We start from the raw sequence: 15,779 nt of genomic DNA, 5'->3' as shown, positions 1-15,779 counted from the left end.
TGTAATTAGGGGGGAGGGGAAGGGCAATATTTAGTCTCACTCATGAGGAGGGGGAGAGCTTGAATTAAATAAAGGGGAGAGGGGGAGGGAGATTAAAGAGGGAGGGACGTGTGAGATTGGGGAGGGAGAGGACAACTTATGAAGGGGAAAGGACATCTCAATAGGGGAGGGGGATTTATAATACTATTATAAGAAAAGAGGCATATAATATTTACTTTATGGCTTAGCGGTAAGGCTCATGAGAGGGAAAAAGAAGGTTTGGGTTCAAATCTTTTCATGAACATTTGGGGAAGCCCCCCTTGGACATAGTCTATGCATAAAATATATGAAGCCATGGAGAAACATGGGTTAATTGATGCATAAATAAATTAATCCATAGAGAAACATAGGTTAATTAGAGCATAAGTAGATTAAGCCATATATAAACATAGGTTAATTAAGCCTCCATGCACCAAAACTAATTAATTAATGGGTGGGAATAGGAGAGGTGAATCATCTGTAAATTGAATCAATAACATGCGCGTCCAAATCCTTGACAGCAACTAAAGTATCAAACCCATTACCAAACCTCCACAAATCAAAATGATTTCAAGTCAACTCTCCTCCTTGCTACCACCACAAGCACCCTCAATCTCCTTCTCCAAACCTATTGCAACCGTACAAAACCCACTAACACCATGACAACTAGTAACACCATGAGGACCACTACAAGCAACACCTACACCAACATGTGAACAAAAAGAAATCATAAACAAACAAACAAACACAACCTACAATAATATAACAAATAAAAAACATCAAATTCAAACCAGACACACAAACCTTTAACTCCACTTGAATCACCAATGCTACCAACACAACGTTGTTTCTCATGACCAACAACACCACTAGGAATCCTTGCCTCCACACTAATAGCACCTATACTTACAAAAAACAACAAACATAAGAACACAACAGAACAAAAGCCAACAAAAATTTTAAAATAAACAAAAGATAAAGATAAACCTCTAGTGTCACGAGAATCATCTACAGCAACAGTCAAAACATTTCCAAAACCACAGAGCACCTCCACAAATGCAAGAATCTCCAACAATCCCATCTCCAACCTCTTTTTGAAACCCCATATCAAAATAACTAGAGATAGAACCACTAGCACTACCAACGGCCTTAACACTTGTACCAAAACCACCATGAGAAGATTGACAACCAAAACATTGATGACAAGAAGGTCGACCCCACCAACACAAATCCTATGACTAACAACACATCCAGTATTACCAACACCTGCACAAAACACACAAAAAGTTACCGCATGGTAAAATAACTTACCGTGCAGTACAAGGGCAGGTTTAATGCCCGGTGTTTATCTATATTGTGCATTGATGTATATACCGCACGGTCTACTTCATGTACCATGTGGGTTTTGGTACATATTGAGCGATACTATGAACATACCACGCGGTGCAATTTCTTATATATACTTTGCACCGACCTCGTACTGTTTGCATTCCTGAAAATCTAGCTCTGCTTGGAGTCTTTAAAAAAATAAAGGACAAGGAAAAAGGGATAAAGAAAGCTTCCAAACTAATTTGTGAGTTTTTATGTCCTTTCAAAAAGTATCCATTGTCATTGGTGGGCTCGCTTAGGCCAATTGATATCTACCCACACTAGGATGCAAAATGGATGAATGTAAAGGTCTCAGCTGATGGTTTATCGTTTGTGATTTGAAAGAATCATTTTTTTTAATGTTTTTTTAAATATATTTGAAGTTATTTTCACAAAAATATAAGAAAGAAAGTTTTTTTTTGTAGACACTAGCTTTTAAAATTTAGTGAAATCTCACGGTTTTTGGTATGTACAAACCTATAAAGAAATTACTTGTTAAATAGTTATTAGCTATATAGGTTACAAAAAACTAGTAAAAAATATATATGATGTTGAATGTAAGTATCTACATGCCAGTGGAGAATTTGCATATGTCGACTTGTAACTACTCGCATATGGATACAGAATACCTTTGAACCATGTGCCAATGGGTGGTCCGCATATGCCAACTGATAACTACTCGCACATGGATGTGAAATTGTAAATAATATGTTATAGCTTATATGTACTTATTAGGAAGATGAAAATACTTGGCTTTCGCCGGTTGTTGTGGCTTGCATTTGCCAGCTGATAACAACCCATTGAAAGTCTAGCCGATTGTGTAGATCGCAATTCCTAGCTTGTATTAACCCACAAATTACACTCTAGAGAACGTTACAGACTATACTAGTTCACTTCTAAGAAGAAATTTGTGGCATTCTATACTATGCATATATGTGCAAAGATTAATACTATCTTATCAGAACAATTAGTTGATCTTATATAGGCATGTGATATGTATGTCTAAATTTATGTTAGATATGTCTAATCTAGGTAGCATCCTTCACTTCATAGATTCAAACAAAGGGTCTTGATAAGTGCACATGTAGGTATTGCTGTGGCTACTTTACTAGTGTCTGTGAAATACCGACATTCGCATATAGAGCATGATGTTGTGAATTATCATACTGCAGATAGATGCTTACTCGAGAAAGAGCGAGACATGGGAAAAGGCAACTTGCCATCCCATGCTTATTTCTACAGGTCAGATTGCCACATCTATAACCATCCAGTTATGTTAGGAGGGGGCAAGACGATTGGATGGTTGCTCTCTCTTGAGGTCTAGCAAACTTACATTTGTTTTCGATGACATGTTTAGTGACATTATCTTAAGTTGCTGAAAACATATTAATGAACTAAGATGGTTTTTCTATTTTACATGTAAAACAATCATGGCGGATAGAGAAGATAGGGTAGGCCAACATCAACCACCAAACAAGACTCAAGGAAGAGGCCAAAGTATTGCAAAACCATAGGATTTTGTTACAATGTTAGGGCATCAAAAGTGGAAGTGCAACTTTACAACCAATTCTTTATAGGATCGGCCATGAGAATAAGAAAACATTTGATTGGCGATGAAGAAAAACTAATAAAGAGATGTGAGGGACCAAGTGTCAAATCCGTTGTTGCTAGCATCCTGCAAGGCATTAACCATGCAGAGTCACCCGTGTACAAACTAAAGATGTAAATGAGTGAAAATTTACTATGTGGAACTATTCTAATGGAACTTGACATTGATTTGGACCATGGATATTCTTAATCAATCAATTGTCGGTTCCTTACGTATTTATTTGAGTCTAGATATTTTAGACTTCTTGTAGCATGAACGAATGCATTTAAATCTTTTGAATAATTGTATCGAATGGTTGGGATTGAAAAGTAGAAGGTGTGAGAGAAAGAGTCGCCACGTGCATGTAAGCAGTGCTAGCTACTGCACGAGCATGTGTGAAATACCAACCTTCATGTACAAAGCATGTTGCACGAAAGATCGTAGTGCAGATAGATGCCCTCTTTCTTGTTAATTCATTGCATGTGCATCATACGTAGTGCATGTATGATATTACAATAATTAGTATATGTTACATCCCTCATCTGGCATCAACCATACTCCATTCGCATCTAGCAACCAGCATTACACATGGGGATCTCATGATGAACACTAAATTTGATGCATGTAGAACTTGCATACATTCACTAGGTCATAAAGCATCTAATCACTCTATCACTAGAATGTCATAAGAACAAGGATCTCCTCCCCCGCCTATGGAACCAGAAGGTTCCATGAGAGCATGTAAGCATCCCTTGATGCAAGAGGAGGCTAAAGAAGAGTAGCAACGTGCCGAGCAACAACATGTGCATTTTGAGCGACTACATAGAGTAGCAAGTGCAAAGCCGAACACGTGCCACAAACAATCACATGCACATCAAGATATGCCAACCTTGAAGACCTAAATGTTAATATTTTTACACATATTTAATATTAGATTTATTATTTTGCTAGCCTTTCCTGAGTAATTATCACCTACGAACTAGTAATCAACACCATATGCACTATTTTTCTAGGTCTGCAATGGAAGGAGGTGAATAAAGTCATCTCCAAATAAGAGCTATTGCAAATCTTACCCTTAGAGGCCAATGAAGGTGAAGTCAGCAGAGCAGCCAAGCTAAGAAACACATAAGAACAACGGGGGAAGGTGAGACCAGCCAAACCCAAGGGCTTGACCAGCATGGCCGCTAGAAGACTGCAAACTGCCAAGATGAGAGAATTTGGCAAAATTCGAGAGACATTTACATCAAGGTATATGGAAATCCACCTCATTACAACGAGGTAGGCTAGTATTTTGTGAGTTTTCTCTATGTGGAGTTCATCAAAGGCATCCGAGTGGACTTCTCCTCTTATCATGAAAAGCATATACGTGGTCGCATAGAAGTGACGATCATTCAGTCACAATTATTAGTGGCATTAGAGGGTCCATGGCCACTAGAGCAATAGGTGGCGCAGCTGCATGAGGAGAACATGGCCCAATTTGAGCATGTTCAACACCTAGAAAATGAAAGACCAGAGACCGGCCTGAGCTACAGAACCAGATAGCATCTCTTCATGCTCAATTGAAGAGCCTTCAAGAGCTCAACACCCGATTGTGACAACAAAACCATGGAGCACATGCAGATGCATGTTTATGTCCTATATGCTAGTGTTTATTTGATGACTCAAATGGGCACCATGTTTTGCCTTGCCACCATAGGTTTCATGTTTACTATTTAGTAGATTACTTGCAAAGACAATTTGTAGGCCCGCTTTGTAAAGTTGAAATATCAAAGGCATTGTATATGGCCTTGGGCTTAGGAGAGGTGTATCCAAAATCCTGACAATTACCTAAGTATGACATATGATCTATGACGGATGTACATTGTATTATGTGACTAAAATATATGTTCTTTTAAATTTGTGTTCTTTCAAGTTTACCTGCATGTGACAATTCATAGTTTCTACTATAACCAACATTCGTGCAACTTTTGGAATATGTAAATTGAGAACAATGTTCTTGATTTACACTACTTTCTTTAACTGGTATTTTGCTAAGAGGTGCGGCTTTAACAATGATAAAATAGAAAACAATGTCTTTATCCAAAACAATGTGTGCTTAATTCATAAATACTATCAGTAATTAAAATTAAATTTACTATTTTCATAAATGGGAGAATATAAATTTATGTAATGTTATCTTAATGTCTTCCAAGTAACCATGATGTGAAAACTAATTTTTTATTTTGTTTTGAAAACTATCTACATAACAAACATCAATAAATTCCATTAAATGTCTTATTATAAAGCAATGAAACACATAATATTATAACACCAATTGCTTACATATAGTAGTTCTAAAAGACATTCTTCAAAGATGGGCCCAAACCAAGTAAGTGCAGCATGCCATCCTACTACAACATCCAATATACTATAGTTATTAATATACGTTGTCACCTAGAGTACTCATAGAGAGAGATAGGGACACTATCCATGGCCCTACTTACTAGAGTCTTCTTGAAGTTTTTTCTATGGTCAAGAGAGCTCAAAATATCCAATGAGACCCATTGGTGAGGGGAGGTGACAATCGTGACAAATTGTACATGGATAAGCCTATCCAAAGATTAAAGACATGGATTATCAACACGAAGAAAAGATATCAAGGTTGATTCCAATGGGAGAGCTTGTGAAAAATAAGGTAATTAAGTTTGGTAAAGCATGGAAATTAGTGGATGAACTCCAGTGGTCAAAGGCTTCTCTAGTGGAAGCCATGAGTTTGGAAGGATGTTAGAAAAGATGAAGGAGAAGGCTATGGAAGCTGGGTTACCTAGGAGTGCGAACAATAAAATGTGAAAATGACCAATAGGAGTGTACTCTATAGAGGGGGTATTGCGCTAGAAATAATTTAATTAAAAAAGACTCTTTACAAGAAATAAAAACAAGAAACTATTAAATTCCCTCTCTCTCTCTCTCTCTCTCTCTCTCTCTCTCTCTCTCTCTCTCTCTCACACACACATAAAATAATTTTGATTAGTATATGTACATGCTCCTTACTCCACTTGTGACTTAAACTTTTTTTTTTTTAATCTAAGAATCCATATGGTTGTCTATATTCCTAGATAAAGCGATAACAAGCCAAGGGAAATAGGCATTACTTGTCTACCTAAACGTAACTATGATTTCTAACACCAAGTTTGTTTTGATGGTAGTAAGTAAGTGGACCTTGACCTCAGAACCTGGACTACCTGAGGATTCGACATCTTTTTTCAATATTGTGTTTGTCAAACTCTCTCAATTTTGGTGGACATTTTTCCAAACTCTAGTTGTTGCATTTTTCAACTTAGATGTCTCAAATATTTTTTTCATATATGATCCCCTTTTTAAACTTTTTATCCAATTGATGGAATTAATTGTATGGCCCAACTATTGATAGGACTTTTTAATCTAAACACACACACATATGCATACAAATGCAAATCTCTCTCTCTCTCTCTCTCTCTCTCTCTCTCTCTCTCTCTCTCTCTCTCTGAAATAGCCGAGACTAGTGTAGCCACCCTTGCAAAACCTCTCTCTCTCTCTCTCTCTCTCTCTCTCTCTCTCTCTCTCTCTCTCTCTCTCTCTCTACTACTCTTCCTTCTCTTAGTGACGACCCAGGTCCATCTAGCACATCCTTTCACTCTCTCTTTTACTTGTCACCCCTTTCCATCTCTCTAAGGGACTAGTAACCACCTTAGTACTTCTCGATTGTTTTCTCACCAGATGGCATTCTCCCTTACTCTTGGAAAGTTTCCAAACCCATGCTCTCTCTCTCTCTCTCTTTCTCTCTCTCTCTCTCTCTCTCTCTCTCTCTCTCTCTCTCTTTGCTTTGTCTTTGTTAATGGGAGATATCATCGTTAACAAAATGTATTGAAGAAAAGGATGAGGAAGAGGAGAGAAAGAAGAAAGAAGCTTGCATAATAGTAGAACAAAGAGAAAATCCATGCTCCAACTTAATCCCCCAAATTGGGTAAATACCACCACACTCAAAAAGAGGGAGCCCATTACATGATATAGGTGGAGGCCTTTGTAATGTCCGTGTTAGGAGCAACATGATACGAGAGCAACAATGCTAGAAGTAGAATGTGTAAACTACACAATATAGAAAATGCTCAAAATGGAAAACAAAGACAGACACTGATATAAGTGGTTCACCTAGTGTGAGCTATGTCCGTGACGAAATCGCAAGTCTTGTATTTTTCTTCTTCAGCATGCCAAAAGATATAAGATACAAGTAGTATATCCACTACTCTCCTACTATGTTAGCCACACACTTATCTTATAATTTTTTTACCACACAACTCATGCACCAATTTTCATGTATTCATCGGTCCCCCTTGGAACCCCCCAATGGCAGTCCTAGGGGGGGGTGTTGCATCCCCTTCATGGAATGGTTATAAACATGAGTGGATCCAAAGCATGGCCAAAGAAAACCTCTGGAAAAAAGATAAGGTTCCACATACAATAATCTCCCACTTGGAGACTGATCAAGTAACTCCACCATTACTACAGTTGCTGAAATTCTTTGGATTAGGCTATTTTTTATATTGTTCCTCATTCTTGAAGACCAATTGAAATTGAGCAAAACTTCTCCCTGGTTACCACCTTAGTCAACATGTCTGCATGATTCTGGCTAGTGTGTATCTTGTCCAGCTTTAACTAACCATCCTTCAAAACAGATCGGATGAAATGATATCTGAGCTATATATGTTTGGTGATTTGAATGGACATTTGAATTCTTTGCAAGATCCATTTCTACCGCGACCACTTCTTGAGAGTATCGAAGGAGGGATTCATCATCAGACCCCACTATCTTGAGGACAGAGGAGTCTCACATGCACTGAGGATTGCCATTGGACAACTATGAGTTTCATCCCATCAGTTGAGGATTGAGGCGAGGAGAGCCGTAGGTACATCACATACACAACCCACGTAAATAACAAATAAAATGACCTTGCATGAGAAAGATATAGTAACACACTTGACTTAGTAAATTATGAAGAAAGAACATATTATATATTTAAATACCACAAATATTGTTAAATTATTGCATGTAAAATAAATCAAAATTTAAAATAAACTATCTAATGAAGATATAAAATATGCTTGTAAAAATATGAAATAACATCAGCACATATACATGATAAAACGACAAAAAACAAATCCAAAATCATTTCTTTTTTTATCGTTGTACTATTCCCTCTTGTAAGAAAGACTCTATAAGCTGACTCTTCATAAAATTTCTTTCAAAACAAACATATCTTTCAACATTTTTAAACCGTGTAGTGAAAGAAGACAACACAACTACACAAAACAAATTACACACTAATTGTTTCCTCAAAGTTGCATCACAAGATTTCAAATCTCGTCATTGTTATTATCTTGCATTATTCCAAACGCTGACTCACCTCAACCTCCATGAAACTTTCACAAATGGTTCAGAATCGTGTCCCCTTAGAGATTGTAGTAGGGAAAGGGACCAGTCTTGAGAGACGGATGAAAGAAAGATTGATTTACATGTATAAGAAGTATAATGCCTAAAAGTTAATCTTCCTTCTTTCTCAAGGAATCTTGACCAGTAGCTCCTTCTAGGCTCGAAACACCTTGCATCATTCATGGTGTGTCCCAATACATTGATTGCTTCAAGTTTCTAATTGAAAACAATTTGAAATCACACGAGAATCTTAGATGAGAGAAGAAGTGGTGAGATTTGAAAGAGAAACGTCCAAAATAGAGCAAGAAGAAGGCAAGGTGAATCTCATTCAAAAATCTTATAAGTTTTGAAAGAGTGGACTTGAAATGGGAGGGAAACGCTAGTTGAGAAGAGAAACGATGAGATTTCAACATGACCGTCCTTCCCATGAGAGGGAGAACTGAGAGAGAACTTCTTGCTCAAAAGAAAGAAAGAAATTAGAAAATAGGGTTGGAGCAAGAAAAATTCAAAATGTCAGTCAAAAATGAGGGAGAATGAAGAGAAATGAGAGAGTGAGAGGAGTATGGTAATTGGATGGGAGGATTTCATTTCAAGAAAAATGGTGCAAGTTTGGTTTTGGTTACTCTTCAAAAATGTGATTGAAGAGTTGAGGCAACAAATGGGAGGTCTACATCAAACTTTGTTCCTTTGAATAAAGAAATAGGAAAGTCAGACAATTTCCAATATTCTATTGCCCTCCACTAGCCAATAGTATTCTCAAATTTATTAACCTTATCCTTTCATGTCACCAACCCAAGGAGTCTCTTACAAGGCCCCTTTTTTAGTCCAACATTTTTTTAATGTCTAGTAACTGAGCCTTTATTAAGGTAACGGTTGTCAAAGATCAACTAGCAACTATAGGTCAGAAGGTCGACACAAACCAAATAGCATTGCTAATAAGAGGCAATTACAAGATGACAATTCAAGAAATAAAGATATGTACTCTCTTCTCCTCATGCGCCAGTTTGACCACACCTAGGACCCACCTATCCCATCTTGGTTCGCCCGATATGCAGTGTTAGGGAATGAAGCTATTTAAACAAATTCATAGCATTTTCCCCCTATGCAATGACAAAGCCAATGCGATTTCTTCGATTCCCTTCAATTTTTGTTGAGACTGCTGAAGTGTGCAAGGTTGGTCCGTCTACCAGTTGAGGCCCCTAGGATCTACAAAAGACTCATCAAGTCAACCAACATAGCATAGGATAGATTGTCCCACCTGGATCTTTAACCCAAACATACTTGTAAGCTTATCAAGATTGGGGAAAAACCAATCTAGATAGCAAGTTAGCCACTTGTTTCAAATCATATCTAGGGGATATCGCCCAAAGTTTCAAGGGTTTGGTCAGGAGACTAACCATTGCCAAGTGATCCAAGCCACTCACTTTTGAGAAGCTAAGCTTGATGCTCATGCAAGAAGTACAGGAACAAGAGCATGCAAGATATGGTCTTTCTTGCTTCAAACCAAGGAAAGGTAAACAAGGGCAAACATGGACAACTTAAGCCCAAGACTAATGGTGACTCTTCAAAAGAGACAAGGCAAAAAGAGGAAGTAAGAAGAAACAAAGAAAATGCTTCTATTGTGAAAGCCTAGACATATAGTTTAAGATTGCAAATTGAAGAAGATGATCAATAGAAGCAGGAGGCCAAGCCCTAGATGGAAGAGCCAACAAGCAATATGGTAAAAGAGGAGCTAGTTTTGGTGGTCGCCGCAAGCATTCCCGTAAGATTCCTGTGGAGGAGGACATCTATCACTCAAATTCAAAAATGAGGCCATCAGCACTGAGGAGGATAAGATGCAAGTGTATACATTGAGTTCAGACTTCAAAAGCAAAATGACCAAGACTGTTGTATGGCTCCTGAATTACATAAGGATGGCATTTCAAGAGGTCGGGTTTGCTCCAATAGCAGGCAACAATCCAACATATGTATTCCCACTATTCTTTTATGAGTTCAGCAAGATCTTTGAAATGTATGGTTAGCAGGTTCAAGAGCCGCCAGGCAGGCACATGGGACAGCTTTAGGGAGAGGCATGCAACGCCTCTTGCATGATGAATTGATGGATGTGGACGTCTTGGAGGAGATGACAAGTTCTGTCTTCAAAGCTTTGCCAAAGAGTTCGATGCACAATGCTGGAGAATTAGGAAGTAGAATCTGTCATAAGAGCCACAATTTGAGAGTATGGATGGGAGCTTGGAAGACTCAACATCCGAACCTGAGGATTACTCACAAGGAGCATTGATCCAGAGGCTTTCAAATTTTCTGGAGGAAACCTTGATGGAGGTGATCCACATGGACCAGCCAATAGGATCTCTGTATGCAAGGATCATGAACTTGGAGATTCACGAGAGATTTATTAGATGGTCGCTACCACTTGGAGGGTGACATCATGGACAATTTACCCAATATGGCTCAGGTGGAGTGTGGATAATACAAATGTTGGAATAATAGGCCCATTGTCACACCTGTAAACCCCAGGACATGGTACAATTTTTAGCTTTCTCCATCTCCAAACTCTCAATACACCCAACAGTGCCTTGATAGGGTGCACAAATCCAGGTTTGATAGTGCTCATGTCCGATATAGAGCAGGTGTGATAGTGCTCATGTCCAATAAAGAGCAACGATCAGAAAATCCAGGATCCTCGGTAGATGATGAGGGGACAGCCATAGGTTGCTTAGAGCATAGAGGACAGCATAGGTTGCTCGGAGCATATCCGTTATAGATGATGAGGATGAAGACCACTCTGAGATGGAATCTGAGTTGGTGACTGGCACTAACTGGACTATTGGCTCCAAAAATCACAGATATGTTGACGGGAGTACTTCAGCAAGGTACTTCATTTATTTGGACAACAACCAGCAATGTGAAGACCAAGGGTATGGAATCACCTTGTGTTTATATGTTGATTAGAGTCGTATGTTTGGTACTCAATGCTGTTAGGATGGAGGGTGAAAACCTTCCAAACAGGCACAGGTGGAGCTTTCTTGACAGAGGCACTCGGAGCCTATTGTTGATTGGTGGACCTGGTTGGTGTGAATAAAATTACTCGGCAGAGTCTCTCCTACCTGTGCTGCATTGTTTCACATGACAGCCGCACCATAGATGTTTGAAAGCATCACATAGGGCACGGAAGACTCTGGATTAAGGATACAACAATGTTCTGCAGCGCGCTCTCCTCTTTCAACATCACCATGGATTCTGCAGGAGCCAAGCAAACTCAACCATGCCAAGCTAGCTTTTTCAAATGGCATGATGTTGATAAGATTCTCTGCCTCATCCAAGTATCCTGCACGACCAAGAACATCAATCATGCATAGATAATGCTCTGTCATCTGTGTTAACCCATGGTCTTGTTTCATAGAATTGAAGTAATGCCAGCTTTCCTGAACCTGTCCTGTATGATTGCATGCAGTGAGGATAGAGATAAAGGTAATCCCATCTGGCTTGATGCCTCTCTCCTGCATCTGATGAAAGATTTCCAGGGCCTCCTTGCCTTGCCCATTCTGGGTGCATGCAGCAATCACAGCATTCCAACACACAATATTTGGCTCAGGCAACATGCTGAACCCACCCTTTGCATCCTCCAAATACCCACACTTTCCATACATGCTTACAAGACCACACACCACAACAGGATCGTTCTCAAAAGCATTGTAAACAATAGCAGCATGAATCTGCCATCCACATTCTATAGCTATTAAGCTGCCACATGCATGCAGGACAGAGATGTAGGTGATCTTGTCTGGCTTGACACCTGCCGATATCATCTGGCAAAACAGATCCAGAGCCTCCTTGCCATGCATATTATGAGCATACACTTCAATCATGGCATTCCATGAGACAAGATCCAGCCTCACAATTCTTCTGAACATGCTGCTTGCAGCATCAAGGCTCCTGCACTTGCCATACATATTTATGAGCGCATTCCCCACAGTAAGCTCTCCCTCATATCCACTGTCAACAATTGCTGCATGGATAGTAAGTCCCTCTTGTGAAGATGCCAGGCCTGTACATGCTAAAAGAAGCCACATGAAGGTGATCTTGTCGGGCTTTATTCCCTGAATTTTCATCAGAGCAAAAAGTTCCAGGGCCTCTCTGCCATTTCCAATCTCAGAGCATACTGTGCCCATGGTATTCCAAGAGACCACACTCGGTTCAGCCATTGCTTGAAAATTTGCCCTTGCATCATCTAAACTTCTGCACTTGCCATACATATTGAGAATTGCATTTGCCACAGCAACATCTCTCTCATATCCAATGCCAACAATTGCAGCATGAATCTCCTCTCCTTCTCTTAGGGCTGCCAGACTGGAGCATGCATCAAGAACAGTGATGAAGGTGATCTTGTCTGGCTTGACACCATCGACTTGCATGTGATAGAAGAATTTAAGGGCCTCCTTGCTATGCCCATTCTGGACACATGCTGCTATCATGGCACTCCAAGAGATCACATTTCGGTGAGGCATTTGGCTAAACACACTCTTTGCACTATCCAGACTGCCACATTTGCCATACATATTGACAAGGGCATTCCCAAGCATAACATCTTCCTCACATCTGCTACCAACAATACAAGCATGAATCTCCTGTCCTCCACCTAGGTCTGCAAGCGAAGCACATGCATCAAGAGTGGAGATGAAAGTGATCTTGTTTGGTGTGATGCCTTCACACTGCATATCATGAAACAGTTTCAAAGCTTCATCTCCATGTCCAGTCTGAGCACAGGCTCCAATCATGGCACTCCAGGATACCACATTCCGCTGAGGCATTCTCTGGAAAACCCTCCTTGCAGCATCCCAAGCCCCACACTTTCCATACATGTTTACAACCGCGGTGCCTAGAATTATATCACCCTCATAACCCCTTTCCATAACAGCTTTGTGAATCTCACGTCCCTCATTTAAGACAGCCAGGCTGGCACAAGCAACAAGAATAGAGATGAAAGTGATCCTATCTAATTCAATGTTCTCAACCTGCATCTGATTATATAATTCCAGGGTCTCTATGCCATGCCCATTCTGAGCGTATGCTGAAATCATGGCACTCCAAGAAACCATGTTTTTATGAGTCATTCGACTAAACACGTTCCTTGCATCGTGCACACTCCCACATTTACCATACATATCCACAAGCGCATTGCCTACGATTAGAACCTGCTCATACCCGCTGTCAATAATGGCAGCATGAACCTCTTCCCCCTCCTTTGCTGTCAGGCTGGCACAAGCATGCACTAGGGAGATGAAGGTGATCATGTTGGGCTTGATGCTTTGAAGCTGCATCTGCCGAAAGTATTGCAGGCACTCATTCCCATGCCCATGCTGAGCGCACGTTATAAGCATGCTACTCCAGGAAACCACATTTCTCTCAGGCATTTGATCAAACACCATCCTTGCATTACCCAAACTCCCATTTTGAGCAAATGCTTTCATGAGCATATTCCAAGAGTACAGATTGGGGTCAGGTATTTGATTAAAAGCGGCTTGTGCATCCCCAGCATTGCCACAGTTCCCGTACATGTGAATAAGGCAGTTTCCTAGGAATGTGTCGTGTGCATATCCATTACTTACTATGTGCGCGTGCACACGCTTACCAACAATCAGCGCCTTGGATTTACCAATATGTTTCAAGAAAGGGGAAATGGCAGCAAAGTCTACCGGACCCTCAAAGATCTGATAGGGGTCAAGCTCATCATTCCAAGCCCTTTCAGCATTTTGTGAGCGTTCTTTAACACAAATTTGGGAGCATGTAAGATGCATCCGTTGTCGCCTAGCCCTTCTCTCCAGAAGAAGTCTTCCATTTCCAAGGCTGACCTGCTCAAGCCTTTCTGGTGTATCAACCCAAGTAGGTGTCTCAAATTTGATGGCCATCCGTTGTAAGTAGTTATCGGGTAATGACCCTTTTTATGCAGGCAGCAAAGAAATCATTTTGGAATCTTTGCTCCCTGCTTGACCCACGTGTCAATGTTTTAAGCAATAAATCTTAACATTGATTTTGCTGAAAACCAGTGGTAAATTCAGTGATCTTGCTGAAAACAGGTGGTAAATTTGCTTCTGAATGCCAACCGCAGCAATGGCGGTCACTTTCGCTCTTGCAGCATTCACAAGCGCGACACTCTAGAGCAGGCTGGGTACAACAATCCAATCCATTACTCAATCTGCGTCAAACAACAAAAATACCCAATTCGCTACAATCAATCTACGAAAGTATTGCAGGCACTCATTCCCATGCAGGCGACCTCCTACAGGGGCTTCACGCATCTGACTTCACTAGAACTGTCGATCAGACCGACTGCTCTTTTGCTTGAGTGCCTGTACGCCTTTCTAAGTGCACACCCTTGATTTCATTTGTGAGTGCCCTTCTTTAATGGAGGTTATTGAATCATCGAGGTTCAATTGCTCTCTTGATTTACAAATCGACAGCTGCTCTCACTTTGGAAGGAAAGGCAATCCCATGCCTGACCCGGATGCACACGGACTACACAGACAATGAATGAAGAACGTTGCTTCTCGGATTTCAATCTCAACATCTGCCGCTACCTCTCACCTTGGGCACATGACACCGTTTTCAAGCCCTTCAGTTAGCTTTGGGTGATGTGGCAAATTGAATGCCAGACGGAAGGCCAAACCTTGCCTGACCCTTGCAATCGGACTGCAAAGGCAGGTAATAAGGGCAGGTAAGGGCAGGCAAGGATCTGGCAACCAATGAGAAGCTGCCCCTCATCCCTTCTTGCTCTCATGGAGCATGTGCCCATAACTCCGGCGGAGTCCAACAAACTTCAGGCAGGCATGTGCTCGTGATTGTGATTCTTTCCGATGGCAAGCAACTCTCTAAATGGAAGGGAAACTGATAGAGCCCACAAGCTTCTGGATGTCATGTGCCCCTAATTTCGATAACATCTGGCTTGTCAGATTGCAATCGAAACCACACATGTGCCCAACCTATCTTTTATTATCAACTCTCTACTCACATAAAGCATTTCCATGGGACTATCTCTACTCTGAATCCTTTAGGGGTAGTAATAGGCAGCTATAATCGAATAGCATTTTAAATTCAGCACATAGCATTTTGCCTCTAGCATGTTGCACTTTGTTTTTAGCAGATAACCACATGTTTGTGTGGAAAGAGAATTAGTCTCCGAAAATTGGAAGGCTAAGGAACGTACCCGTCCGTGGGAACATCATGTGGCACATAGCACTTGTCACAATTACAAGAAAGCGAGCTTAAAATTGAATGTTGGAAATGAGAGCAAGTGTCGTTGAATTTGATAATCGAATTGCACTTTGAATTCAGCATATAGCATTTTGCATTCAACACATA

At 40.3% G+C, this 15,779-nt stretch overlaps 1 protein-coding gene across 1 annotated transcript; it reads right to left on the bottom strand.

The window, feature by feature from the left end:
• Positions 1 to 593: 593 nt before the first annotated feature.
• Positions 594 to 14,329, bottom strand: LOC147901092 (pentatricopeptide repeat-containing protein At4g19191, mitochondrial-like). The gene is made up of 4 exons (XM_087376429.1): positions 11,560 to 14,329; positions 1,006 to 1,284; positions 823 to 918; positions 594 to 718 (listed from the first exon to the last, which is right to left on the bottom strand). The coding sequence occupies exons 1-4, from the start codon at positions 14,327 to 14,329 to the stop codon at positions 594 to 596; spliced, it is 3,270 nt and encodes a 1,089-aa protein (XP_087232555.1).
• Between the last annotated feature and the right edge of the window lie 1,450 nt (positions 14,330 to 15,779).

The sequence above is a fragment of the Dipteris shenzhenensis genome, chromosome 6 (genome assembly GCF_047967505.1).
Source record: "Dipteris shenzhenensis isolate YYH24624 ecotype China chromosome 6, Dip_SZ_1.0, whole genome shotgun sequence".
Lineage (NCBI taxonomy): Eukaryota > Viridiplantae > Streptophyta > Polypodiopsida > Gleicheniales > Dipteridaceae > Dipteris > Dipteris shenzhenensis.
This window is presented reverse-complemented; position numbering and strand designations above follow the sequence as displayed.